Source organism: Lissotriton vulgaris, chromosome 7 (genome assembly GCF_964263255.1).
Source record: "Lissotriton vulgaris chromosome 7, aLisVul1.2, whole genome shotgun sequence".
In the NCBI taxonomy this organism is placed as follows: Eukaryota; Metazoa; Chordata; class Amphibia; order Caudata; family Salamandridae; genus Lissotriton; species Lissotriton vulgaris.
In genome coordinates this window covers 675,842,017-675,869,844 of record NC_141695.1, presented here as the reverse complement: position 1 = coordinate 675,869,844, position 27,828 = coordinate 675,842,017, and the positions used below count along the sequence as shown (strand labels likewise).

The following is a 27,828-nucleotide window of genomic DNA, read 5'->3' as shown; positions in this document are numbered from 1 at the left end:
ACTGCTGATCAGTAGTAAAGTGCAAGTGCTCCTGTGGTAATTTGTGTTATCGATTGGTGTTTCCATGATTGGATATTTGATTTACTTGTTAGCCCCTAGTAAAGTGCACTGAGTGTGCCAGGACCTGTGAATCAAATGCTACAAGCAGATTCAAGCTAGCCTGGCCGATGAAGGGTGATGCCCTGAAACCGGTGTCAGGATACTTGTTTCCGGTCCAGGGAGGACCTGGCTTGGCAGTTCGGGCTGGACTGTTTCCACAAGGAACAGGGTCAAGACTGATTTGCATATGGCTGGGTCCAAACTGGGGTGGTTTGGTGAGCAAAAGAATGATGGAATAAACCCAGATCCTTGTGACTGGGGGTGAATGTTTGCATTGTCCAGCATTCCGTCCATCAATTGTTTCTTTTGCATATGTCACCCTAAGTGGGAAGGGTATGCCCAGACGTGGGTCCCGTGCTCAATACACCACTGGTTTCAAGCTAGCCTGGCTGATGAAGGGTGATGCCCTGAAACCAGTCTCAGGATGCTTGTTTCCCGTCCAGGTAGGATGTGTTTCCATGATTGGATATTTGATTTACTTGTTAGCCCCTAGTAAAGTGCACTGGGTGTGCCAGGAGCTGTGAATCAAATGCTACAAGCAGATTCAAGCTAGCCTGGCCGATGAAGGGTGATGCCCTGAAACCGGTGTCAGGATACTTGTTTCCGGTCCAGGGAGGACCTGGCGTGGCAGTTCGGGTTGGACAGTCCCCACAAAGAACAGGGTCAAAACTGATTTGCATATGGCTGGGTCCAAACTGGGGTGGTGTGGTGAGCAAAAGAATGACGGATTAAACCCCAAACCTTGTGTCTGGGGGTGAATGTTTGCATTGTCCAGCATTCTGTCTATCAATTGTTTCTTTTGCAACTAGCGGGCCTGCAGCACTGATTGTGCCACCCACGTGAGTAGCCCTGAAAAGGTAACTCAGACCCGCCATTGCGGAGTCTGCGCTGGATGTTGGAATAATAACATTTACTATTTCAGCTCCAGTCTGTGCGGACATTAGAGAAGGTGTTGGCTTTTAAATCCAACACCTTCTCCCCCCTCCGCAAGTCATTGTTCCAACTTGCGGAGAAATGATATGCGGAATTAAAACACAGTCGTTGCAACAACCGCATTGTAATTGCCTGCGGTGAAAATGTTTTGAGGTAAACGTTGTTTACCCACTTTAAACACCTACCTCAACATTCATCAGCTCCTGCAATCATGAATGAGATGACCCCGCCTATTAGCCCAGATCAAGCTTCAGAACCTGTGCCATCGGTGCACAATCAGAGTGCATCTCAACTACCCAGCGGCGTCACTAGTGGGGTGCGGGGGTGCGGCCCGCACCGGGTGTCACCATCCCACTGGGGTGACACCAAGGCGATCGGCAGCAGTGTGTGCTGCAAACAGTGTGCAGACTTGCTTGCAGTGAAACTAGTAAACGACGTTGCAACCGCAACGTACGTGCAAGTTCAGTCAGTTGTCTTGCAGCAACTTGCAAACTTACTTTCCTGCTCAGGAGGACTGGAGGAGGACGTGCCTGTGCGCAGTGTCTCCTCCGCCGTGTCAGCGCGCCTCTTAGGCCCGTCGCCGCGTACAGGCGGATTGCGGATGACGTCATGCCCTTCATCCCCGATTCCGAATCCGCATGCGCAGCATTGGGCCCTAAGTGCGCGTGACTGGCCTGCACTGCAGGAGAAGGATCAGAGGCGGCACGTCTTGACTTGACCTCCAGTTGGGTTGGGGTCCGTCATCATTTAATTTTATTCCCCGGCCACCGTGACCGATGTAGATCCCCCCCCCCCCTCTAACAGCAGGACAGGTAAGTCAGTGATTTTCTCCGTCCGGACGGGCGGGGGCGGGGGGGGGGGGGAAGACGCACCAATAAGTACACAGTCACAGGCTGCTCTTCTTTTTTCTTTTTACTTTGTAGCTGCATACGTATGAACTAATATGCTTCAAATCGAGCGAGATGTAATACAAAAAACAAACGTTAATGTGACCCGTTCATTTAAATGCTGCACAGATATGGATTCTCGCTTTCCACTGGTTTGTGTATTGATTACTGGGTCTTGCACTGTTGCCCTAAAAATTAACCAGCTTTGAAAATTTGAGTTAATATTTAAGATGACAATTCTATAACGGGCAATAATTTGAGGTTGAATAACATATATATTGACCTATAAAACGAGTTTTGGTTTTCGTTCTCATTTATTCAGTTGTTTCGATGCCTCTTGAAAACATACTGTTTTCCGGAGTGGATGGTAACTTTTCTGCATCTTTCCCCTTGTCTGCTTTACAAATAGTTTCTGTTCTTGGGATCATGTGTTCACCAGTTTTCGTGCTAAGGTTACGTACATTTAATGATTGGAGGATGAGGCAGTGTGTGGGGCGAAAGGGACCGCACACTGTGACAGCGGCGTCACTAGGGGGGTGCGGGGGGTGCGGCCCGCACCGGGTGTCACCATCCCACTGGGGTGACACCAAGGCGATCGGCAGCAGTGTGTGCTGCAAACAGTGTGCAGACTTGCTTGCAGTGAAACTAGTAAACGACGTTGCAACCGCAACGTACGTGCAAGTTCAGTCAGTTGTCTTGCAGCAACTTGCAAACTTACTTTCCTGCTCAGGAGGACTGGAGGAGGACGTGCCTGTGCGCAGTGTCTCCTCCGCCGTGTCAGCGCGCCTCTTAGGCCCGTCGCCGCGTACAGGCGGATTGCGGATGACGTCATGCCCTTCATCCCCGATTCTGAATCCGCATGCGCAGCATTGGGCCCTAAGTGCGCGTGACTGGCCTGCACTGCAGGAGGAGGATCAGAGGCGGCACGTCTTGACTTGACCTCCAGTTGGGTTGGGGTCCGTCATCATTTAATTTTATTCCCCGGCCACCGTGACCGATGTAGATCCCCCCCCCCCCCCTCTAACAGCAGGACAGGTAAGTCAGTGATTTTCTCCGTCCGGACGGGCGGGGGCGGGGGGGGGGAGACGCACCAATAAGTACACAGTCACAGGCTGCTCTTCTTTTTTCTTTTTACTTTGTAGCTGCATACGTATGAACTAATATGCTTCAAATCGAGCGAGATGTAATACAAAAAACAAACGTTAATGTGACCCGTTCATTTAAATGCTGCACAGATATGGATTCTCGCTTTCCACTGGTTTGTGTATTGATTACTGGGTCTTGCACTGTTGCCCTAAAAATTAACCAGCTTTGAAAATTTGAGTTAATATTTAAGATGACAATTCTATAACGGGCAATAATTTGAGGTTGAATAACATATATATTGACCTATAAAACGAGTTTTGGTTTTCGTTCTCATTTATTCAGTTGTTTCGATGCCTCTTGAAAACATACTGTTTTCCGGAGTGGATGGTAACTTTTCTGCATCTTTCCCCTTGTCTGCTTTACAAATAGTTTCTGTTCTTGGGATCATGTGTTCACCAGTTTTCGTGCTAAGGTTACGTACATTTAATGATTGGAGGATGAGGCAGTGTGTGGGGCGAAAGGGACCGCACACTGTGACAGCGGCGTCACTAGGGGGGTGCGGGGGGTGCGGCCCGCACCGGGTGTCACCATCCCACTGGGGTGACACCAAGGCGATCGGCAGCAGTGTGTGCTGCAAACAGTGTGCAGACTTGCTTGCAGTGAAACTAGTAAACGACGTTGCAACCGCAACGTACGTGCAAGTTCAGTCAGTTGTCTTGCAGCAACTTGCAAACTTACTTTCCTGCTCAGGAGGACTGGAGGAGGACGTGCCTGTGCGCAGTGTCTCCTCCGCCGTGTCTGAGCGCCTCTTAGGCCCGTCGCCGCGTACAGGCAGATTGCGGATGACGTCATGCCCTTCAACCCCGATTCTGAATCCGCATGCGCAGCATTGGGCCCTAAGTGCGCGTGACTGGCCTGCACTGCAGGAGGAGGATCAGAGGCGGCACGTCTTGACTTGACCTCCAGTTGGGTTGGGGTCCGTCATCATTTAATTTTATTCCCCGGCCACCGTGACCGATGTAGATCCCCCCCCTCCCCCCCTCTAACAGCAGGACAGGTAAGTCAGTGATTTTCTCCGTCCGGACGGGCGGGGGGGGGATACGCACCAATAAGTACACAGTCACAGGCTGCTCTTCTTTTTTCTTTTTACTTTGTAGCTGCATACGTATGAACTAATATGCTTCAAATCGAGCGAGATGTAATACAAAAAACAAACGTTAATGTGACCCGTTCATTTAAATGCTGCACAGATATGGATTCTCGCTTTCCACTGGTTTGTGTATTGATTACTGGGTCTTGCACTGTTGCCCTAAAAATTAACCAGCTTTGAAAATTTGAGTTAATATTTAAGATGACAATTCTATAACGGGCAATAATTTGAGGTTGAATAACATATATATTGACCTATAAAACGAGTTTTGGTTTTCGTTCTCATTTATTCAGTTGTTTCGATGCCTCTTGAAAACATACTGTTTTCCGGAGTGGATGGTAACTTTTCTGCATCTTTCCCCTTGTCTGCTTTACAAATAGTTTCTGTTCTTGGGATCATGTGTTCACCAGTTTTCGTGCTAAGGTTACGTACATTTAATGATTGGAGGATGAGGCAGTGTGTGGGGCGAAAGGGACCGCACACTGTGAAACAGTGGGGGTGGCAGTAACAGTTAAAAAACAAGCAGTGTTGTGGGAGTGGGTTACAGAGTCGTCTGAAGGTGTAGCGCTGGGCGAAGTGGAACGACTAAAAGCTAAAACAATGCAAAGTGCATTAAAATAATTTAAATCGCTACAGGAGCATTTGGGACTGTCAATTGGTGACCTTGGGGGAGTCGGGGTTGCTTGCAAGCAGTAATGTGGCGATGGTTGGGATGCAAGCCGGCAGTGTATAAACCAGTAGCCGACACAACCTCGAGTTAATTACAGAGTGAAGGGATGCTGAGGCACAACGATCAAATTTGGAGGTTTGGCTAGGAGAGTTGGAGGACCCTCTTTAGTGGAACCAACTGCCAAGCACCTGTAGTGACTGAAAACATCAAGTGCTCTGACTAAATGCCCACAGTGAAATACTATGCAAATACGCCTCCCTCCTCTCTTAAACAGCAATGTACTATATGGACAGAACGGCAATAAAAACGACAGAACGCCTCAAGCCTCTCTACTTGATACCTATGGGGCACATGCCACAGCAGGACCGCCCTTGAGCAATGGGGCCAGACCTTGGTGGGCCCTGGCGAAGTACCGACCTACAGACTCCAACATGGCGACAGCAGTGAGAGCTGCGAGAGCACTGCAGGAGTAAGTAGAGGGGGCGGGGTCAAGAAGGGCTGATGAGGCAGGCCTTTAGTGCATCACTCGGTAAAGCTGAAAGTGCTTGAAAGTAGAGTAATTATACAGGAACAGGATTGCCCAGAATCAAGACGGTCTTGTGACGTTAGTTATGTCCTTGCGCATGCTGTGCGGCCGCCATTACAATTATAAAAGTTAAAAAACATGAAAAAGAAATAACTAAATAAAGTAAGACAGACTAGTGGTAGCAAACTGGCTAGATAGATTTTATTCACACCCAAATACATTTAGCGCCACTTTTACAGAGTTTGCCAGTAAAGCGCTATTTCTGTTGTCTTGGCATTGTTTTCTCAGGGCTTGGAACTAGTGCACCAATCTTGGAGGTACTGCAAAGTGAGGATTCAAAAACAAAATTTGTACTGCTGCTCTGCATCTACAGATGTCTTTTTTACCATAGATACTGCTTGGGTTTTGTAAGGATATAAGCAATGGCCATTGAAATGGGCCATTTAGGGCCCCGAGTCATGTCCTTAACTTTTCAGGCAAAAGCACTAATTTCTGAACACTGAATGTAAAAGCGTTAAGGTAGCCATGTTGTTCCTGCTTACATTTCACATGGTTTGCAACATTTTGCATTCCCTTTGATTGTTTGCTTTTTCCAGGATGCTGTCACTTTTGTAGGCCACATATTGCTCTTCTTGCCTAGTGCGTAATTGAGCCGGATCCAGGTGTTTGTAGCGCAGTGGCAACAATTGGGTTGTAGTTGAAGGCAGTCTGAGTTTTTCTCAGTGGGGCATTGCAGTATGGTGTTTAGTGGGGGAGAGGACGTGGCACTATGGGCAGAGGAGCTGCTGAATTTGAAACTGGGGAACCAAGTTCAGCCAGCCTTAATAACCAGTGCCTCCTCCCTGCCCTCCAGCAATTTTCGGTAACAACAAAAATGTCATGATGACTGGTGATGAATGTTCTTCCTAGAGAGAGATCGGAATTTTGTCTAATGGAAGATTTGACTCATGGAAAGGTAGCTCAGAGGGTTAATGTACCTGCTGCAAAGAACATGTACCATGCAGATCACAAAGTACACATAATCATGTAAATAGGCCAGTGGGTGGTGGGCTACTGTTTTTGTCAGAGCGTTCCTTTTGTTACTTGCAGTTTATAAGTTATAATCCTAACATAGAACATTGAGCTATGTCATCTACTCCGCAGCAACACAAGTCACATTTTTTCTTAACTTTTGATACGTTTGAGCTACAAACAATTTATTAGTTGAAATGGTCACATCATCTTGCATTATGAGGCCAATATGGCTGAGCCATTATTATTTAGAAAACTTTTGCAAACTAGGATATTTAGCCATTCATGTTTTAACTGCTGTTGTGGAAAAGGGAAAAGTGCTGAATGATGACAGAAACTCCATGGCTCGGAGAGAAATGTCTTGTGCTTCCACATTTTATCGTATTTGGGGACATTCTGCTATTAGAAGCATATCTCACGGCCACTTTCTGAATACATTTTACTGTCAATAACTCATTATAACCTTAAATCAATTAGCAATCTAATATGTGTTGAAAAAAGCTTTGTTTTTGACCTTTCTGTCTCCCAAATTTTCTTGGGAGGGGAGAAGTGTAACCCCCCAAACTCCCCCTAGTAGTGGTTGCTCACTGCGCTTGCTCGCTACACACCATGTGGGGGCTGGTCTCACTTTTACTTTGTTCTCTCTGATTCACTTCTTGTGTCTATTTTCGGTGCTCTCTGAAAGAATGTCTATGGGTACATAGGATTGGGCGGGTAACCTGATGTTCTTTAAAGTCACCATCTACTATTTGCTGTGCTTTGAAAGTTGATACAAGTTATAATCCTAACATAGAACATTGAGCTATGTCATCTACTCCGCAGCAACACAAGTCACATTTTTTCTTAACTTTTGATACGTTTGAGCTACAAACAATTTATTAGTTGAAATGGTCACATCATCTTGCATTATGAGGCCAATATGGCTGAGCCATTATTATTTAGAAAACTTTTGCAAACTAGGATATTTAGCCATTCATGTTTTAACTGCTGTTGTGGAAAAGGGAAAAGTGCTGAATGATGACAGAAACTCCATGGCTCGGAGAGAAATGTCTTGTGCTTCCACATTTTATCGTATTTGGGGACATTCTGCTATTAGAAGCATATCTCACGGCCACTTTCTGAATACATTTTACTGTCAATAACTCATTATAACCTTAAATCAATTAGCAATCTAATATGTGTTGAAAAAAGCTTTGTTTTTGACCTTTCTGTCTCCCAAATTTTCTTGGGAGGGGAGAAGTGTAACCCCCCAAACTCCCCCTAGTAGTGGTTGCTCACTGCGCTTGCTCGCTACACACCATGTGGGGGCTGGTCTCACTTTTACTTTGTTCTCTCTGATTCACTTCTTGTGTCTATTTTCGGTGCTCTCTGAAAGAATGTCTATGGGTACATAGGATTGGGCGGGTAACCTGATGTTCTTTAAAGTCACCATCTACTATTTGCTGTGCTTTGAAAGTTGATACAATTTTAATATGTAATGAAAAATGTGTTGTAAGATTCACTATCATGGGACCTGACACTGGCAGCCATCTGTAATTTGAAATGTGAAGACGACACAAGGGGTGAATCTGTGGCGCTATCATTTTTCAGACCATTTACTTCTGTCACTCCCATCACATCACAGGAAGGGGGGCAGGGGCTATATTTGGCTGTCCTTTATTGGGCATTTATGTGCTATTGAACTGAGACCTTTATTTGGAATAGCTTGTAGGAGCAGCTCCCACCGATGTCCAAGCCTGGGTGGGAGGCTCAACTACGGTGTCATTGTCACACGACGCCACCATGGTGATGAGCTGCCTGGCAGAAACGCATCCACCAGTAAAACCTGGTTAAACCGCCAGGTTCACCATGAAATGAGGGGGAAGCCGTCTCCTCGGGGCTAGCAGGACTGCCCCCTCCTTAGGAGCAATGATTATAGACTTCGCTATCCCCTCAAATAGGGGTGTGACAAATTAAATTTACAAACGTTACTAAGGATTCTGTATGGTCCCGTTATTTGCCATCTGTACCCACTGGCAGACTCGGAGCGGAGGAGGTCCATGCGGTAAGTCGTGAGGGGGTGACACCATGAGTTACCCGCACCGGGTGACACCAACCCTAGTGACGCCACTGCAACTACCTCATACAACTCGAACTGGCCGACTAGTGCGAGCACCTCGATGACTTATTGAAGAACCATGCTGTGACTATTTGTACTTTTTATTTAACAAAGTGGGAGATGTAGTGTTGTGAGACTATGTGCGCTAGAACATTCGCATTTTTGGGCGTACTCAACTGAGGAATTGCATAACTTGCTGGGAGGTGTTAAGGTGCGTTAATAGAGATTATGACATAATGAGAGTGCAGTGTGTGATCGTGTGCTGTGCAATAAAGATGTCTGTTACAGAGCTGCATGTGTAGCGTATTTACTCGTATGCTCCCAGGCTGGGGAGCACGCTGCGTCATGCAACATAGAAGAGAAACTATTCCTTTTGACAAAGGTTAAAAGAAAAGAAAAAAGGCTCGTAAAGAGGTTTGTCTCAGGGGAGGGGAACCTCTAAATGTAAGGAATGGGACAATGACCATGGAGGAAAGGGTAATGGCTCCATCCACAAAGGATACCTAGCAAGCATAATGAATATTCTACTGCATAATTGTATAAAATGAATGTGTACAATTGCACTGTAGTACAATCCCAGGAAATGGGGTCAGGAGTGTGAGGTTCAAGTCAGAGTTTTTCTTGAGAATTTGAATGTCTACACACGTGTGAGGTTTTGCACATGCACAAACTCATCTGTGACCCTTTCCTACCTCAGACATGGCTGATAGTTTGCTCCAGTACAAGGCTACAGTAGCTTCCCTTTCAGGGTGTGAAAGGGAATGGAACAATGCCAAACTTTGTGGGGGTGCTAGGCAGGGCTTGCTTCTTTGCTTCTACATGGTTTCTCCACTTTCCTTGTATAGAGAAAGCAAAAATTGAACATCAAAAGTGGATTCCCCCAAGGTGTAATTGTAATACATAATAATGCAAAATGAAGGTGTGGTGAGTTACTCATGTGGCTACAGTGCTACTAAAAAGGGACGCTTTCTGAAATTCTGCCCAGCGGGCTGCTGCGCCTTTAGTAGAGCATCCCTGTACCAGACCTAGCAGAGCAATCCCTAACCATTTCTACCTCTGCAAGAACGGGGGCCAATGAACTTCACAATCACTGTTAGGAGCAAACCAAAGGAGTGAAATGTATTGTTCAAGAGGAACGTCATCTTCATTACAAGATGAATAGCAGCACTGGGTCAAAAATCTTATATAGAGTTTATGAGTAGAGGAGGCTCTCTCGTCTGTAACCCAGTTTATAGCTACCAAGAACACAACCTCTTGTATATTGATCACCCTGAACTTCCATCTCCAGAGGCTAACAGGAAAAGCTTTCCAGGAACAAGGGACCCAGAAGAAACCTTATGAGGGGACTGGACAGTAACCCATAGATGACTTGTCTCAAAACTGTGAAGAAGCCAAAAGACCAAGGAATTCATATGAGATCACTCATTCCATATTTTCCAGGTGGCATGAACAACTATCCATTGTCCTCGTATGGCAGACACTAAAAGTCAAAAAGAATCTATCCTTTAAAATCTCTAAATAAGTACGTTTTTAAAATACATTTTAGTGCTTGCAAATTTAAATAAATAATCAACAATTTCGCTGAACTCTAAAAGTACCATTCTCCCATCTATCATTCATATAAATGTAAAAAATGCAAAATATGCATCTAGAATTCTGTAGGCTGTTAGATAAAGACTTGTCCGAGCACTTACAATTTTTAACTGTGGGCTCATAATAAAAGAGATTGCACAAATACATTGTTAAAGGCTCCAACTATCCATTTCTATCTGCCTAATTATTAGAGAGTGAAACATTAAGTATGTTTCTTAGTGTTTCTGCGCCTTCCCATGTGATTATCGGCCAGATTCATGAAAGACCCGTTTTGCGAGTCTGAAATAGCGATTCATAAGGAATCGCTATTACAGACTCGCAAAACGGGATTCATGTAGGAATCGCAAAATTAAATGCGATTCCTACAGATTCCTTATTTGCGATTAGCAAATTGCTAATCGCAAATAAGGAATACTCCCCATTCATTCCTATGGGCCAAAAGGCCCATAGGAATGAATGGGGAGTATTCCTTATTTGCGATTAGCAATTTGCCAATTGCAAATAAGATAGTTATTTGAAGGGTGCCAGGGGTGTCCAAAGGACACCCTGTAGCACCCCTTAAATGCACATTTCAACAGCTGTTGCGCACACACATGTCCCAAGGACATGTGTGTGTGTAACATGCAACTTAGAAAAATGCTTTTAAAAGCATTTTTCTAAGTTTTCGCTATTTACCACGAGGTTTGACCTCGCGGTAAATAGCGGTCGAAATTTGCGAATTCGCAATTTTAAAATGTTTCAAGAATAGCATTTAAGGAATCTCTAATAGAGATTCCTTAAATGCTATTCCTCGCAAATTTGCGAGTTTCTAAATAGCGATTTTTGCATTTGGGATGATGAATCCCAAATGCAAAAACTGCACTCGCAAAGGGCCAGATTCTCAGAATCTGGCCCTTTGCGAGCGCAAATATGGTTGATGAATCAGGCTGTTAGTTATTCCATCATCCCAATTTACTCCCTAAGAAGTGGCTTCTAAATCTAGTAGTGGGAAAGATTGCGGTAGAATACAATACAATACAATCAAACCTCATCAAACACTCACAAATCATCTCATAATGGGATACCTGCAGCAACAAGAATAGGAAATTAGTTGTAGATTTGTTCAGTGCAAACCAAGGATGATATTAGGCATGCACAAATGTTCTGTAATGTTGACCTAGTATTGCGTAATTCTCCAAATTTATATTAAGCAAAATGTATGTAATCTTCACCATTTCAAATAAAGTAAATGTTTTAGGATATTTGCCTGTGGGAGACTGGCTTGAGCAGAAAATGTCTCAAAGAGACACATTTTCTCTGCGATCACAATATTTCTTCCTCGAAGCAGTCACCTTTGTTTAGTATCTCGTGTGACTTTTTTGTGAGTTATGCCCTCATGGAGAAAAGTTCCTTGAGGTGCTGGCGAGATGTGGCTCACCTAGTCAGTGTAGTTTCACAAAAATTAAGCATATTTATTGGAAAAGCTTTGCAAATTTCACTCACCCCTAGCTGATATTGTCCTATAAAGAGCCATTATTAAATGGTCCTCAGTCAATATCGAAGGTGGCTATCACAAGCTGTGCTGGTAAAAAGGAGAGGTCAGTTCACACTATCCTGGTCGCGCCCTCCTGATGCTAGCACAAAACTTGAGGTGCCCCAGCAGGAATCATGAAGATGAAAGAGTGAAGTCTGTGGTTCCAGGTTCCATACTGTTTTACAAACAAGATGATGGAAGGAATGTTGCACAATGGCAAAACATTCACCCCCACTATCTCCCAAACATCAGGATTGGGTCCAGGAGTTGCCACTAGGGAGGTAGGGTATCTGCATTGATGGATAGGTGTCCACTGGAGGCGCTCTTGAGTCAGTGGAGGATTTTCCACTGGGGACCACAAAGAAGGAGCACCCTACCTCTCCAAAGCCATCTTGATACAAAATAATTGACAGTACTGGCAGAAATGTGTCCGCCAATAGAACGTTTAGCCCATGAACGTCTATCAGTAACTATGCCACAGAGAAGAACTACAATTGTTTTTTGCCTCATCTTGTGTGTTTCACCACAATAGAGTTGGAGACAAGTGAACTAATCGTTCTCTACAATAAGCAATAACAAGCGTCCTGAAGCTTTTCCCTGCCAGCAAACGCAATACATGCAAGTTATAAATAAAGTTTGATAGACATATGCTTTATTGGTGACTGGAGCTTACATCACAAGAAGATGCATTTATTGTTAAAGTTAAAAAGAAATACTTATGTAGAATCATCAATACAATAAAGATTCTTGTATAATTCACTTTAAAAGGCCCATTTCCTCTTAAAATACACATGTGCCACCTATCATAGAGTCACTTCCTTGGGCAAATAGTGCATGAAGGGTAGAAGAGGTACTGTATTAATGGACATACCATGTGCTATTTTACTCAAAATTGGCATATTAGTCTACTTGTATTTGAAGGTCCTTTGAACAGCCTTTAATCATTTCCTTCACATTAAATATTCAAAGTATATTTTTAAGTTTTTACTTATACAAATAACCTGTGAGCAGCACAGAAGTTAAAGATAGAAATCCTTAGATTAATCTGAACCACAGGTAATTGCTGAGTGCATTATGTTCGATTATGTCACGAGATACAGGGAACCACCAAAAGTAAATCAGCAATAGCTGGTCCCAATTCCCCACACTTCCACCCTCACCCAGCTAATCTCCAGCTTTCACACCACTCCCCATCAAGCTCTGCTTAATTTCAATGAGTCCTTGCTCCTCTGTCACATATTTGCCCCTCACTTCTGGCTACTCACCCAAGCTGCTCAGTGGCATCGAGTTGCTTCCCACTACCTCCTCTGTTGGTCACTTGGCCCTCCCCACTGTATTTTTTTTAAATGTAATTTCTAGAGAGCCCAGCCCAATTTGCTCGAGCCTGTTCCTTCCTAGACAATGTGCTTTTGTGCACTTTTTGTTTGTTCCAAGGCGGACGCCCACCATCTTGCAAAGATTAAATTAAAAATTAAAATACAAGTGTGGCATTATGGCCAGAGCTAGGCCACCTCCTACGTAATTGGGAACATAAGCAACTAAGGTCACTTTCGGCTGGGCTCGGTGTTCTCGATGAAGTGTAGTTCAATTTTTGTACCAAAACAGGGTCATGGTCCTCACTCACTTAACCAAACCAAAGGTGGTGGATGTAAATGCTTGAATAAATCTGAACCACTGGTAAATGCTCAACGTACATTTATACCTATCACTTTTTCACGCTCTAATGAAGTTTAGTCACAGGTGACTGCAGCATAAATAGGTGTCCTGGTCTACTCCAGCCCCTATGTATATAATGGGACTGAATGATCACATTTGTGACATAGTTTAGAGGAGCAAATGTATTCCCAGCAGAAATGAAATGTGGGATTTAATTCAAGTTTGCTTACCTTTAATAACAAAAACGCCACGACAGAAGTCCTTAAAATTTATTCTTCCCAGGTCATTTGGGTCCAAGTACTTGGCGAGCTTCTCCACCTGAATGAAACAAAGTGAAATATATATGATTTTTATTATATTTTTTGTGATAATTTTCTCCAGCTTATTCTGCCACACTTTTGCAAAGAAAATGTATTTCGAATAGCGCTGAATAATGAAATGAGACTATAATCTCTAATGAAGTGCATACGTGGAATGTCCCTTCACTAGGAGAAGTTAATTAAATATGGCACAGTAGCAGATTAAGGCTTTTTGACAGTAACCATCCCTAAATGAATACTGAGTATCAGCATTGATGGTGCAGAATGAAGTGCAATGGATCCTTCTGCTTGTATTGTTGCCAACATGACCGATACACAACTGAAATCCTACATATTGTGTAACTTGTGTTATTGCTGTGCGGCGAAGAAGACATTGGAAGTTTAAGCGAAGGAGAAAAAGAATGAACCTGGTGTAGTTATGCAGTCTTAAAGTGGAGTGTTCCAATAAGACAGAAGAGAGGGCACGGCATTGACAGAAGATGGTATGGCCTGGGATCTGCCAAGGGTGGATGCTAGTAAATACTCATGGATGAAAGTGGAAGAGTGAGGTGTCTGGGTCGAAAAGCATGAGACAGCACCGATAGGAAACGCAAGGAGGCGCTGGTGGGAGGAGCTAGCAAGTTGTTCCTCGGGTCGAGGATGCCTCTGAGATGCCACCTTCGGCCTTCTGACTGAATTGTGTCTTTTTCCATGCGCTCCTGGGTGGGTGAGTGAATGTTTGTAAGGATGGATGGATGAAACAGAGTTTGTGGATTGCTTGGGTCTAATTATGAGGTTACCATGCTAGAAAGAGATGGGGAGGTAGCTGATGCTAATGTGTACTAAACATTCAGAGGAATAACATTAAAGAAACATTGGGCCTCATTTATGAAAAGTGACGCATCGCTGCGTGAAAACAGCGATACGTCCTTTTTTATTGCTCCCTCCTTGCGACACCAATGATGCGTCATATTTACAGTATGACGCATCATGTCGCAAGGAGTTACAGATACGTCAGTATTTCTGAAGTATCTGTAAGCGCAAAAGTGACGCATTGCTGGAGTGTGTCACAAAAGTGACGCAACTCCAGCAATATGTCCTTTCACATGGGGCAAGCCTCATGTGAAAGGGCCTGCGTCAGTCTAATGCCTGCTTTGAGGCAGGCGTAAGATTTTGACGCATTTGAGTCCTAGAAGTGGCGCAGTGAAATCTCATAGATTTCACTGCGTCACTTCCATGACCCTTTCTTGCGTCAATAAGCCCCCCTTGCATACATTATACCTGATGCAGGTATAATGTGGCGCAGGGGTTTACAAAGTGACGCATCTACCTAGATGCGTCACTTTGTAAATATGGCGCAACAAGACTCATTTTTTACGCCACTGGTGAGTCACAAAAAGTGATGCACCGGCGGCGTAAAAGTGGCGCACAGCCTCATAAATGAGGCCCATTAACTTTAACCCCTCAGTACTGCACAGTTTCATGGTGCACACACGTAGCGCGTTTTACTAAGAGCAACGCCGCCTGCTTGACACCCTCTTATCTTCCTCCTCCTCTCATCTTCCTGGGAGGCGTGAAGTTGCCTTGCAAGCCAGGCTACTGCACGCGACATTAAACACCACCAGTCCCTCATCACCACCCACGTGCCCCTGTCGGGCCGTCTGCTCGCTCTTTCAATTCACGTTTTAAGGTATAAAAAACACCCTGCCCTTGTCCTCAATAAAACAATTTCTCCAGAACAGTTTGTTTTTAGCAGGTTCATGATCACAACGTTCACCAGCAGCAGCAGTAGTCCGCACTGCTCAGCGGAAAACCAATAAATACAATTTCTCTGAAATGAGACCAGCTGGACACCTTCTAACATGTCGGATGCTTGTTAAATCATGTTTTAGAATGGTTTGCAGAAAGAAAACGGCAAAGTATGGGGTGAACAGTGCCCTCTAAGCCCAGGGAAAATGTCGTAAAAATCCAATGACATTATTTAGTGGCATCGTTAGGTCTTGCCTGTGGCAGATTTAGCTGTCTGCCATTGCAAGACCTATTGTATCATACCTATGCTTACAGTAAACTTTGGGTTAGCTCACATTTTATCATCATTTGGCTTTCTTCTTAGCCTCATTTGTGTGCTTCTTATTCTAAGGTTTGCCCACGTCTTGTGCTTTTCCCTCCCTGGAGCAGATCTTCCTGACCGCCCTTTTGGTTAGATGACCTGTATCCTTCTACTGCTCACTTTCAGGGAACTACTTTTGTGCTTTCAACGCCCTGTGAAAGTGCATGTGTTTCTCTGCTTTGACTCTCCTGTGTGCTGCTTTACCCCATGCATATCTACCTCACACCCCCACTCCCACCCTCACGCAGCTCATGCCCTGCTTCCACACCACTCCCATCGAGCTCTGCTTTTCTCTGCTTTTTAGGTCGAGCCTAAACAGGGCTTGCGCTGCAGGCGATCTGGTATTATCTACTTTGTGGGGTCTGACTCCCCCTTTGCTTAGGATTGCTTGTGTCATTTACAATTAAAGTGTGCTATTTGGCTGAGGTTTGGAGCATTTCCCACCTTTTTAAAAAAGTTTCCTCCCCTGGAGTATTGCTGCGGGAACGAGCAGGGACGCGCACGTAGTCCCTGCCTTTCCATTTCCAGTGCCATGCTGTCTTCAGCATTGTGTGCACTTTACAGTACCCCTGGAGCACAAGCAGGTACCTACTAGAGTGCTTCTCTATCAGAACGCACTCTGCAGTCCCCCGGGGCACAAGCAGGCATTCACTTCAGCGTGCTTTTCTTGCTGGGAAACCTGTGTACTGAGTCATTTTCCAGAGACCGGTGTGTTTCCCAAGGACTCACACTGCACAGATGGTGCGCGCTGAGTTCTCCAAGCCGTCTACTGACATCACTGGCGCATTGGGGAGAAGTGTTGCATGTGTGACTTGTTATCATTTGAAGAGGACACGAGCGCAGCAGCGCTCGTGCCAATGTCAAATGTGATCGTGTGTGTTGGGGGCATCTTTTGAATGTTGCGGGAAGAGATATAGGATGGCAGGTGGCGGGTGGTGGTTAGATGTATTCATAACTGTACCTGACTTCTCTGAGCCGATCTAATTAAGGCGGGCTGCGACACTGGAGTCTCCGTTCTCCTTCTTTGTGATAATTGGATATTTGGGGCTTTTCCACATTGGCGACGATCCGGAAACAGAGACTCCAATGTCGCAGCACGCCTTTTTATAGATCCTGTCAGAGAAGTCAGGAACAGTTATGAAAACATCTACAAACCTCCCGCCATCCTATATCCCTTCCCGCAACATTCAAAAGATGCTCCCACACACGCGATCACATTTGAAATCGTCATGAGCGCTGCTGCGCTCGTGTCCACTTTAAATGATAACACAACACACATGTAACACACCTCACCCCCCATTATTAAACAATAAATTAAGTAAGAACAAAGTCTTTAAATTTGATAGGTAATCTACGAACTCTTGAATTCCTAGTCGAACATCCTGGAGCAGTTGTACTTTGCTCTCCCGCAGATGATTCCCTGCAAGAGTTGCCCACTAGGTTTTCATTAACATTCATTAGAAGCAGTACTATCACTGAGTGGCACCTTACCCTTAAAAATTGAGACTCTATTAAAATTCCAGACATTCCCATCCTCCACAGCATTCCTAAACACCTCCACTACATGCACCGGATCCGACCAGCTAGGCAAACCCTTACGCATGAATCCACCTTTCTTTAGCCACACCAAATTTCCAACTTGAATAGAACATTTCCTAACAATTCTTGTTTTTAACAAATTCTCACTCATTTTGTTTTTGTAAGCATCCATCTTGCGATGAATTTCTTTAAAATCTATCTCCGCAACTTCCCCCTGATATTAATCTAGCAGCGTTACATGAAAAACTGCAATCTGCAAATGGGGGGAAGGAGCCTTCCCCGGAACTTGTATGTCCCCGATCACGAGGAGGCAGTGCTGATGGCGGGGCTGTTCAACCGTTCCCTGCCCGGCCCACACTGCAGCTTTCTCCCTCTTCGCCTACAGCCTTTTTTTAGGTCGAGGACCGAAGGCTGGCTTGCCAGACGGAAGTCGGAGATTTAATGATCTTCAGTAGGGCAGTTTAACCCGCCTCTCTCCTCTGTCTCTCCTCCATTGGCTGGCTTCCTAAACGGAGGCCAGCCATTGGAGGAGAGAGGCATCCCTCGAAAGAAGCTCTGTCTCTTTCGGATTCGGGGGCGTGTTGGTTCTGTTCTTTCCACTTTTAAGCCCCGCCCCTTTTGGGGATGGCCAAACACGCCCCCAAATCCGAAATTTGCGGAGTTTGAGGCAGCCATTTTGCCCGACCACCGCTGCCGCCGGAAGAAGTCCCGGCGTGGGGATCCCCCCCATCGGGTGCTCTCCCCACTGTATATTTAAATTAAAGAGGGAGCCTACCCCTCATCAGCCCTGAATTACAGCCGCAGCCCAGGACACCCGAAAATCGCTGCTGCCGGCCCGGGGATTCTCTGAAAGGTGCTGTGCCCGCCTCCAAACTCCAGGGCCGTGCTGCAATTGGTTACCGCAGCCGCGACCCAGAAGTACAGTGGGCCAGGCAGGAAGCGGACGGGAGGTCTCCCCGCGCTCCTGCCCGGCAAGGAGAAGAAGCCCTTCCCCAGCCGCCACCGACCGGAGAAGCCCCCCAAGCCCACTTTTTTTTGTAACCCTTTACCACACATGCCTTTACTACGTACCTCGTAGTAATTGTATGCGTGGTAAAGGCTTTCGTCGTAACCACGCATGCCTTGTAATGCATGCGTGGTTAATGTTTCGGTGGAAACGGCCACGTTGTAGTGGCCGTTTCCCATGACTGACCCTGTTTAAAAAATCCGGAGGGGCGTATGTAGGAAAGGAAGTCGTGTGGAAGCAAGTCTCTAAACAACGTGGCATTGTTTAAGATCAGAAATACACCGATGCAGTTTGCTTTTGCTTCTGCGGCTGGGATGCCTCTGTGCATTCCTGCCTGCTTGGGAAGCCTCTGTGTTGTGGTCTGTGATGTCCACGCGTTGCTGCTTGTTTACTGCCGGAGTCTGATGCCTGCATATGATTCCTGTGTGCTCTTTCCGCATGTTGTGTGCACTAATGCCTGTGGCTCTGTGCTAAGCTCCCAGGGCTGAATGCACACCGTTGCTCCTGCTTTTGATGTCACTGTGTGGGGGCAGCCAAGTTGATGCTTCTTTGCTATTGCATGCGATATCTTGGTTGTCTTGTTTCCCTATTAGTGATTGATGTGTGTTCGTGCCTGCCTGCACAGATCTACTTCTCGGCATTTTTCATGACAGGAGTCCATATCTAGGCAACAAAGTACCCTGTGCTGACGAGAGAAACGCATGGTGTGCACAGGGCGCATAGTTCTACTTTTTGGCTCACCTGCCACAGGTCAGCCCCACACACCCTTTACTGGCCCTCCGGTTTTGTGCACATCCTACCCTCAGATTATGCTATGCTTCTTTGAACAGTGTTATATCCATTCCCAGCAGCAGGCGTCCACATGAATCTGTGGCTCAGTTAAGCATTGCTCTCGAATTTCCTCATGGCTTTGCAAATGGAAACACAAACACTCCACAGTTTTTATGTGATGTGCTTTTCATGCATAACAATCCTTATCACTGGTCATGTTCTACTGTACTACATCTAGGACAAGTCTGCTCGACAAGCCCTATAAACCTGATCATTTACACCCACGTTGTGTCGCGCAAGAGGACGTGGTTTTGCTACTTGGTGATTTCAAAAACCACAATTTGATAGTTATGTTGATCAGTAATTTTGTCAAAATTCGATCGGTTTTTGCACTTTTTTAAAACGACATTGCAACACTGGAGCTGTTCAACCAATAGAGTGATGGCAAGAATTTCAGATTACAAATCTGTCCACGCCTGCTGTTCACCTAGGCCAAATTTTAGTAAAGAAACGCCATCTTTTATGTGGGGAATCTAAGGTGAATGTCTTGTCTTGTCATCACAAGCCTCTTTTTGACTCACGTGCGTCTCCTGAAAAAGTGGGTTGTTATTACCTGTGTTTATATTACACTAATGTGACATCATTTAGGCTTTACTTTAATCTGTTGCTTCTTAATTATTCCGTGCGTTATTGTGTTAGTGATTCACTTTTTACGAAAAGATAAAAGTTCATGTGGGAATACGTGTTCTCTGCTCTTCAAGACAGTTTCCTACGATAGTTTAGGTATTTTTAAATCTCAAAAATTCACATGTAGGATACGTATTCCAAATGTATTGTTTATTTGCATTCCATATTGTAGTTACTTCACAACGTGGAAAATTCTTTTCAACATAAGTTATTCCATATGCTCCCTTTAACCACTGTCTGCACCCTTTAACCACTGTCTGCACACTTTAACCACTGTCTGCTTCCCTTCACCAGTGTCTGTTGCCCTTCAACCAGTGTCTGTTGCCCTTTAACCAGTGTCCGTTGCCCTTTAACCAGTGTCTGTTGCCCTTTAACCAGTGTCTGTTGCCCTTTAACCACAGTCTGCTCCCCTTCACCAGTGTCAGTTCCCCTTTACCAGTGTCTGTCGCTTAGTGTCCACCCCTCCCCAATATCTGCCCTAACACCAGTTATCTTTCCCTCAAACCAGTCTCTATCCCCATACATGTCCCTCCCTGTACATCTGTCGTCACCTACACAAGTGTCTGTTTGTGTCTGTTCCCCTTCACCAGTGTCTGCTGCCTCGTGTCTACCGCTCCCCCAATATCTGCCCTAACACCAGTATCTGTCCCTCATACCAGTACTATCCCCATACATGTCCCTCCCCATACATCCGTCGCCACCTACACTTGTGTCTGGCTCCTGTCGCCAGTGTCTGTTCCACTTCACCAGTGTCTGTCGCTTAGTGTCCACCCCTCCCCCAGTATCTGTCCCTCATACCAGTGTCTATCCACATACATGTCCCTCCCATACATCCGTCGCCACCTACACTTGTGTATGCCTCGCAGCACCAGTGCCCATCCTCCCCACTGAGGTCTGCCCCAACACCATGTCCGTCCTTACACCAGTAAGAGTCTGCCTGTCTCCCTACGCTGGCACCAGTCCCTCAGCAAGAGTGTCTGTCCTCAAATGTTGCAGTTTCTGTCTCAGCAAGGAGGGAGCGCATATTTGCGGACTGTAGACATGTTAATAAGTCAGCAACTGTCTGGGAACCACTAGGAATCCATTTCAGAACGGGGCCAATGCCACCCGGAAGGCAACATTTTCCCTCTACATCCCTCCACCAGGCATGCCCTTCACAAACATTTAGGAGCAGTTAGAAGTGTAAGTGCATGGAAAGGAATGTGGGATCTGCCCCTTACGGACACCAACTGCTGGAGTCAGTATCAAAGGGTCGCCTCTTCCCCGCTTTCCAAGAAGCAGACTCAGTTATAGGTGAGACTCTATGTGTGGGTGGCTCTGTGTGTGTGTGTATGTGTGTGTGTAGCTCTGTGTGGATAGCTTTTTTTATAGGTGGCTCTATGTGTAGGTGGCTCTGTGTGTGTGTGTGGGTGGCTTTGTGTGTGTGGCTCTGTGTGGGTGTAAATGCAATAGGTCATGCATTTGCAAGCGATTAAGCTATTGGCATTGTAAATGACAATGCCATTTATTTAACGATTAAGCTCTTGGCAATGTAAATGACAATGCCATTTATTTATAATAAAAAAAAAAACATGAGCAATGCCCATAGCTCTACCTTTAATAATGCAGAGACCATTGCATTGTAAATGCTTGTTCTTAAAAAATGTGATCTTTATTGATTGGCAACTAAGCAAGAATTGTACTTTTCTACTCCGAAGTCTGTCGTCAGTTTCAAAGAATCATTGATTCACTTTCTCGTTCTACTGCTCGTGTCAGTTCTCTCCTTCACCCGCAGATGTGACCAGAGCCAGTGCGGAGGTCACAGCTGCTGAGTGAGAATAAAATCAGATTTGCGTATAGCCCGGCTATAGTCTTCCTTTACAATCCCTGCCCTCTGTTTAATGCACCATCGTTTTTTACTAAAGGAAAACAAAAGGAGAAAATAATAGCCTATTTCCACCTAAATCATTTTGAAGCCAGATAAAAGTCCCCCAAGGACAGCAGGGGGCACACAGTTTATTACCACAACAAAGAGTAGCCCCAGAGGTCAATCAGGCAGGCCCACCCTCCCAAAGAATACTGACTCTTTCTTAAGGAAGGCATGCAGCACTTTCAAATACAGACCAATGTACCGGCGCCAACTAGGGGGAAGTGTTGATACAGATAGTACTGGGAATGCCTGAAGAACAGCCATTCTGGTGATATATCACTTAGAGGCAATGACTGCACAAACAGTTGGGCGCATCTTCCCAGCCGTGCTTGTACGTACCGTAAGGTTGCCAAAGAATGCCTGAGAGTGTAGGAAAGTAGGAGTGGGGTCACATAGACAAAAAAAACTAGGGCAGCAATCACATAATGGCAGGTTGTTGGTCCGTGTGACATGTATAAATGCAGAAGTCTGCATGGTGGTGCCTATAACATCTGACTGCAATGCACTAGTTTTTCATGTGACATATCAGAGCACAGTGCACAATGGCACCTGTAACACATCTAAATGCAGTGCACCGGTGGCACATTTAAGATCTCAAAGTGCAGTACATTGGTGCTGAGTATGGCGTTACACTACAAACCATTGTTTTAAAGTGCTGAGCTGATTTAGTGAACTTCCTTTCAAGTTGCACTATGTGACTTACTAAGTAATACGCATACTGTGCGAAGTTCTACACATAAAGACACATAACACAGTTCTTTGTTTCATTAAGGTGGGGAAGGTATATCTTTACTAAGTACAATAATGTTTAGCTGTTTACATCATTTATTATGTAATTTTATAAGTATTATTCATAGACATTTCTATACTATGGAAGGCAGACATCAACAGCGCACCACATCATTAAACTTCACTACATACCACACCACAACACAAAATACCATTCCATAAAATTACACTCCAAAACACAGAATCCTAATCCACTTAATTACAATCGATTCAATACCAGATAATTAGTATCCACATAATTCCACAGCACACCATGCCACATAATTCCAATACACAAATACACTACACACCACACAGTTCACTCCACCCAATTACAGAACTAACTAATCAAATCCAACCCACATAATTCCACAACACACCACATACATACACTCCATAACATAAGTAAAAAACATTGCCATTTACAATCCTAATAGCTCAAACTAATGCAAGACTGTTAGACCTGGGGGTCGCTCTTGGCTAAGGTAGGTACCTTAGTTCAAATAGGGACCCTTGCTTCCACGTCAGGGAAGGAAGGACACCTTCTCAGATAGCCCCCGCTCACCCCCTTGGAAGCTTGGCACGAGCAGCCAGGCTTATCTTAAGTGTGTAAAGTATTTGAACCCACGCTCTGAGTAACCCAATGATGACACCACAAATGGACTCCACACGAGTTTCATAAAAACAAATATAAATTTATATAAAAAGATATACGATGAGACCACATAATATAAAACCAACATATGCATATTTGTAATATTCCTCCTGCCCGGTTATTAGGCCAGCCAGCCCTTATAAGCTCTGGCGATATTAATGAGCAATTCTAAATGATCCACTGCAGTCCTAATACAAGGCTATGCAGTTCGTAATGCAAGAATCAAGCACTTTGCAAAGCAAAAATAATGCGGTTCGTTATGCACCAATCAAGCAGTTTGTAATGCCAAAATAGCGCAATGCGTAACTCAACAATCAGGTAGTTCATTATGCAACCTAACGCAATGTGTAATGCAACAATCAGGTAGTTTGTTATGCAAAAATAATGCAATGCGTAATACAACAATGAGGTAGTTCGTCATGCAGAAATAATGCAATGCGTAATGCACTAATCAGGTAGTTTGTAATGCAGAAATAATGCAATGCGTAATACACTTCAGGTAGTTCGTAATGCAGAAATAATGCAAAGCGTAATACACTTCAGCACTGATCACGGTGCCTTAGGCGGTCACTCCGCGCCTTGTACTGACTGGCGGACAGCTTCCATGAACATATGCCCCCCACACAGGTATGATGTAAACCAAAAGTGCAGCTCCACACTCCTGCCCTGGTATTGCCACTCCTTTGCAAGTATGGGCCGCGATATGAGCCGAAGCAGAGGCTCGCGCTGCAGGAATAGGAGTGGCAGAGAGCGTCTCTCTCCAAGCCTGCACCCCACCACAGGTGGCAACACTCGTTACCTGGGAGTGCGACCTCGCTTTCCTCTCTTCTTCCCGCAACATGGGCCTTTGCTGCAACTTTGTGGATTCCGGGCAGTGGAACTCGGGCCCTCCCTCGACGGGGTTGGTTCAAGGTCCTGCTCTGGCAACGGCAGGCTCGGGCCGGCGGCACAGCTCCTCTGTGGCTGCTGGTCTGGCTGCTGGTGCTACGAATATCTCAGGCTGCAAAAGGGCACATGCACACAGCGTATCTGAGTCTCACTTGAGCTTCGGGTGTGCACAAAAACAGGGCACTCCTCACGAAGGTCTCAGGTTGCACGAAGCACATCCACACAGCGTCGCTGAGACTTACTTGAACTCGGGTGCAAAATAACGAGGCAATCCTCGCAAAGGTCTCAGGCTGCACAAAGCACACAGCGTTGCTGAAACTCACTATAACTCCGGGTGTGTACAATAACAGGGCAATCCTCACAAAGGTCTCAGGCAGCACAAAGCATACGCACACAGCATCACTGATACTCACTTGAACTCCTGGTGCATGATAACATGGCAATCCTCACAAAGGTCTCAGGCTGCACAAAGCACATGCACACAGCGTCGCTGAGACTCACTTGGACTCCGGGGCACACAATCACAGGACAATCCTCACGAAGGGCTCAGGCTGCAAAAAAGCACACGCACACAGCGTGGCTGAGACTATCCTGGAAACTTTTGTGTTCCTGAGTTTCCGCAACAGTGAGCCAGCTCACCTCGAGCCCTTGGGGATAGGTTACTTCCGGACACAGCAAAGTTCTTTCAAGCAGGGGGACACAGCACATAGCAAAGTCCCTTTAGCCTCTCCTTGGTTTAAGCAGCAAACTGCAGGCCAGCCACAGAACACACAGCAAGGGTCAGTCCTTTCCTTCAGTCTCTTCAGCTGTTTCTACTTTGGCAGAGGTTCCTCTTGACTACGAGGTATGTTCAATCCTTTTCAGTCTTGATCAATCCATTTCTCCAAAGTTCAGCTGCTTCAGCTCTCATAGTTGTACCCCTTAATGTATTTGAAGTCTTTGTATTCAGGGGGGGCCTAACCCCTGTACAAACCAGTTCTGAGTGGCTCCCTGCCAGTGACTCCTTTGATTAGTGGGGGTCTGGAATCTCAATCACTCAGCAGGAGATAGGACCATTGTTTTATGGAAGAAACCCAGGCCTCTTCACCTCTAGGGGTTACTCCTCCCCCCTACACTTCAGATGAAGGCCAGCCTGTTCCTGTCTCACCTCCTGCCCTGGGTCAAGACATTCCCCAGATCCCATCACTTTCAAATACAGACAGTCAATCCACAACCAGGCAGAGTCACACAGAAATGTTAGAGCACAAAAACCAAGCCACTTCTAAAAGAGTGGTTTCTAAAACCACAATGCAAAAACCACCTTCATAAAAAGATGTATTATTGCATTGTGAGTTCAGGCACACTAAACTTCACCTCTCAATCTTAAACCTTTGGGAAGATAGGCTGAAAAACATATTACACAGTCTCCCCACTCTGTCCTATGGCCAAGATGGCCTTTCAACAGTGAAAAACGAAAGTGTGAGTATTTTACTGCCAGGACATGGTACACACCTTAGTACATGTCCTACCTTTCACATGCACTGCACCCTGCCCAGGGGGCACCGTGGACCTACCATAGGAGTGTCTGATGTGCATAGAAAGGGAAGGGTAAGGCCTGGAAAGTGGGTGCACTTGTCAGGACAACATGCCGTGGCAAGCCTGAGTTCTCTCTTTAAGGCTACCTGTGTGGGTGGCGCAATTAATGCTGCAGGCCCACTAGTAGCATTTGCATTACTAGCCCTGGCACACACAGTACAATTTACTAGGGACTTTACTAGTAAGGCAAACATACCAATCATGGACAACCAATTACCATTACACTTTATACAGGGAGCACTTGCACTTTGACACTTTGACACTGATCAGCAGTGGCAAAGTGCCCAAAGCATCTAAGTTGGGAACACTTTGTCAGAAAAAAGGTCTAGGGGGAAAGCAAAAGATTTAGGGAACTTTAGCCAAAAAGGGCCAAGTCCAACAAAGACATATTGCATAAGTGGAAAACATTGCCATTTACAATACTAATAGCTCCAACTCCAACAAATGCGAGGCATAATGCATTTCCAATGCTTGTTTAATAAGGTCCTGCTCCTCTGTCACATCCTTGTTCCTCCCTTCTGGCTATTCATCAGACAATGTGCGTTTGTGCGATTGAAAAAAATGTTGTTGCAAGACAACTGCCCACCATAATGGAATGGTAAAATAAAAATGTTAAAAAACAGGTGTGATATTATGACCAGAGTTGCTGACTTTGGAATTGGGAACCAGGTTCGAGTCTTGGCGTTGGCTCAACATACTGTGATTTTGGGCAAATCACTTATTTTCCCTGTACCTTAAAAAATTAACATGACCTGGTGTAATATAACTGGTGCGCATGTAAAGTGTTTCAATATGTTTGGGTCGAGTCCATACTATGTAAAACTTCCAAAATAGGCTGCCGAAGGTCATGACGCATTCGTACCATGCGCTGTGCAGTATGCACACATAAATGATATGATGCCACATCGTAAACAAAAAACTTTAAAAAGGGGGCCCAAGGTTCGCTACAGTGATAAAAGATTGGGTCGTCCCCTCACTAATCTTTTGACCGACGCACTCATTTTTGAATCATGCATTGTTTATTTTCTAACCATTGTACAGCATAAACACTGTCACTGATGCCGCTACAAAAGAAAAACGTCAAAACGATTTAACTACGGCATTTTGCCGTGATAACCAATGGGAGCGCAGCTCTTCTGTCCAAACCGGATGTATTTCACATTTCCGGTTGAAACATACTGCATGGGCCTCTTTTCGGTCCGCCAGACTGTAAAGCACTGATGTGGGTGTTCACGTAGACAGGGACACTATAGATAATGCACATGTTTTCAGAAATCGTTGTTCGTAATACATGATTTCGAGCTGGTGATACCTTAATCTGGATGCTCAAATCGTTGTTCGTAATAATTAGATTTCGAGCAGGTGACTGAAAGCCTTTCTTTAATCAGGATGCTTAATAAATACCTTGCATGGCTGCGAGCAATGACAGCCATCGAGAGTAAAACAATATTTCTCGCACTTTTGTAGCTAAACTATTTCCGCTTTTACCGGATATAATTTAACATCCTCTGCCAATTACCTCGACAGACAGGCCCCTCTGTGGTCAGCAATTATGTTAAAACAATGCCCACAAGCGTACATTAGGCTATGCTAACATGGGTACAGTCTCCTTCCTGGTCCGCACTCTTGTAAGCGAAAATAGCAATTAGAAGCCAAGCGGAAGGACTATAAATACTGCCCGCACTGTTTCAGTCGGTACCTCCCCCTCGGTTTAGGATGAAGCCCGAGGTACCGACGGACAGGTACGGCAAGATACATACAAGCGAAGGCACCATTTGGTGTATTTCCAAGCGCCTCAGCCTGCACAGGAACGTTTTCTGGATCTGGCAGCATTTATTCTTTTGCCTTCTGACATTCTGCATACTCTATCTTTGTATGCCGATCCGCCTCTCTAGCCGCTATTCGATCCTTCCTGGGCCATCTTTTTAAAGTAAAACGCCTAGTTTAGCGGATAGATACCAAACCAAGCTAGAAGGTGATACCTAACATTTCACAACAATATAGATTGTCACCTAACAAGACGGTTACCATAAATACCATTGAAACTTCAACAGGTCTCTTTGAGACTGTCCTTATGGGTCTTAAATGAATACCAAGGTTCATGATTGCTCACACAATATGAAAAAACGGCAGGATAATATTGTTTTTCTTGCTATGTTTCTTTCTTTTGCATATCATCAGAGCGGGGCTTCATGGCCTGAGCGAGTGCCAGGAGAGCTGAGGTCCGATCCCAAGATTGGTCTGGGTGAGTTCATAATTGGTATACCATGTGGATATTAATGAAGGTTTGCTGATATAATGCATTGGCAACAGCATTGACTGATGTGGTTTGTGATTGCAACATTCAGGGGTTTCTTTGTCTGTGTCAATTATATGTATGTGCCCCTGTATATGTGTAT

The 27,828-nt window shown here is 45.1% G+C and overlaps 1 protein-coding gene across 1 annotated transcript in view; it reads right to left on the bottom strand.

Annotated features, from left to right (window-relative positions):
* The window catches only part of RAB11FIP4 (RAB11 family interacting protein 4), a 1,047,208-nt gene that overhangs the window by 605,333 nt on the left and 414,047 nt on the right, over positions 1–27,828 (bottom strand). Inside the window, exon 2 of the mRNA XM_086929407.1 lies at positions 13,453–13,540. Within this exon, the coding sequence (XP_086785533.1) occupies positions 13,453–13,540 (88 nt within the window). The remainder of the gene's footprint in view (positions 1–13,452; positions 13,541–27,828) is intronic.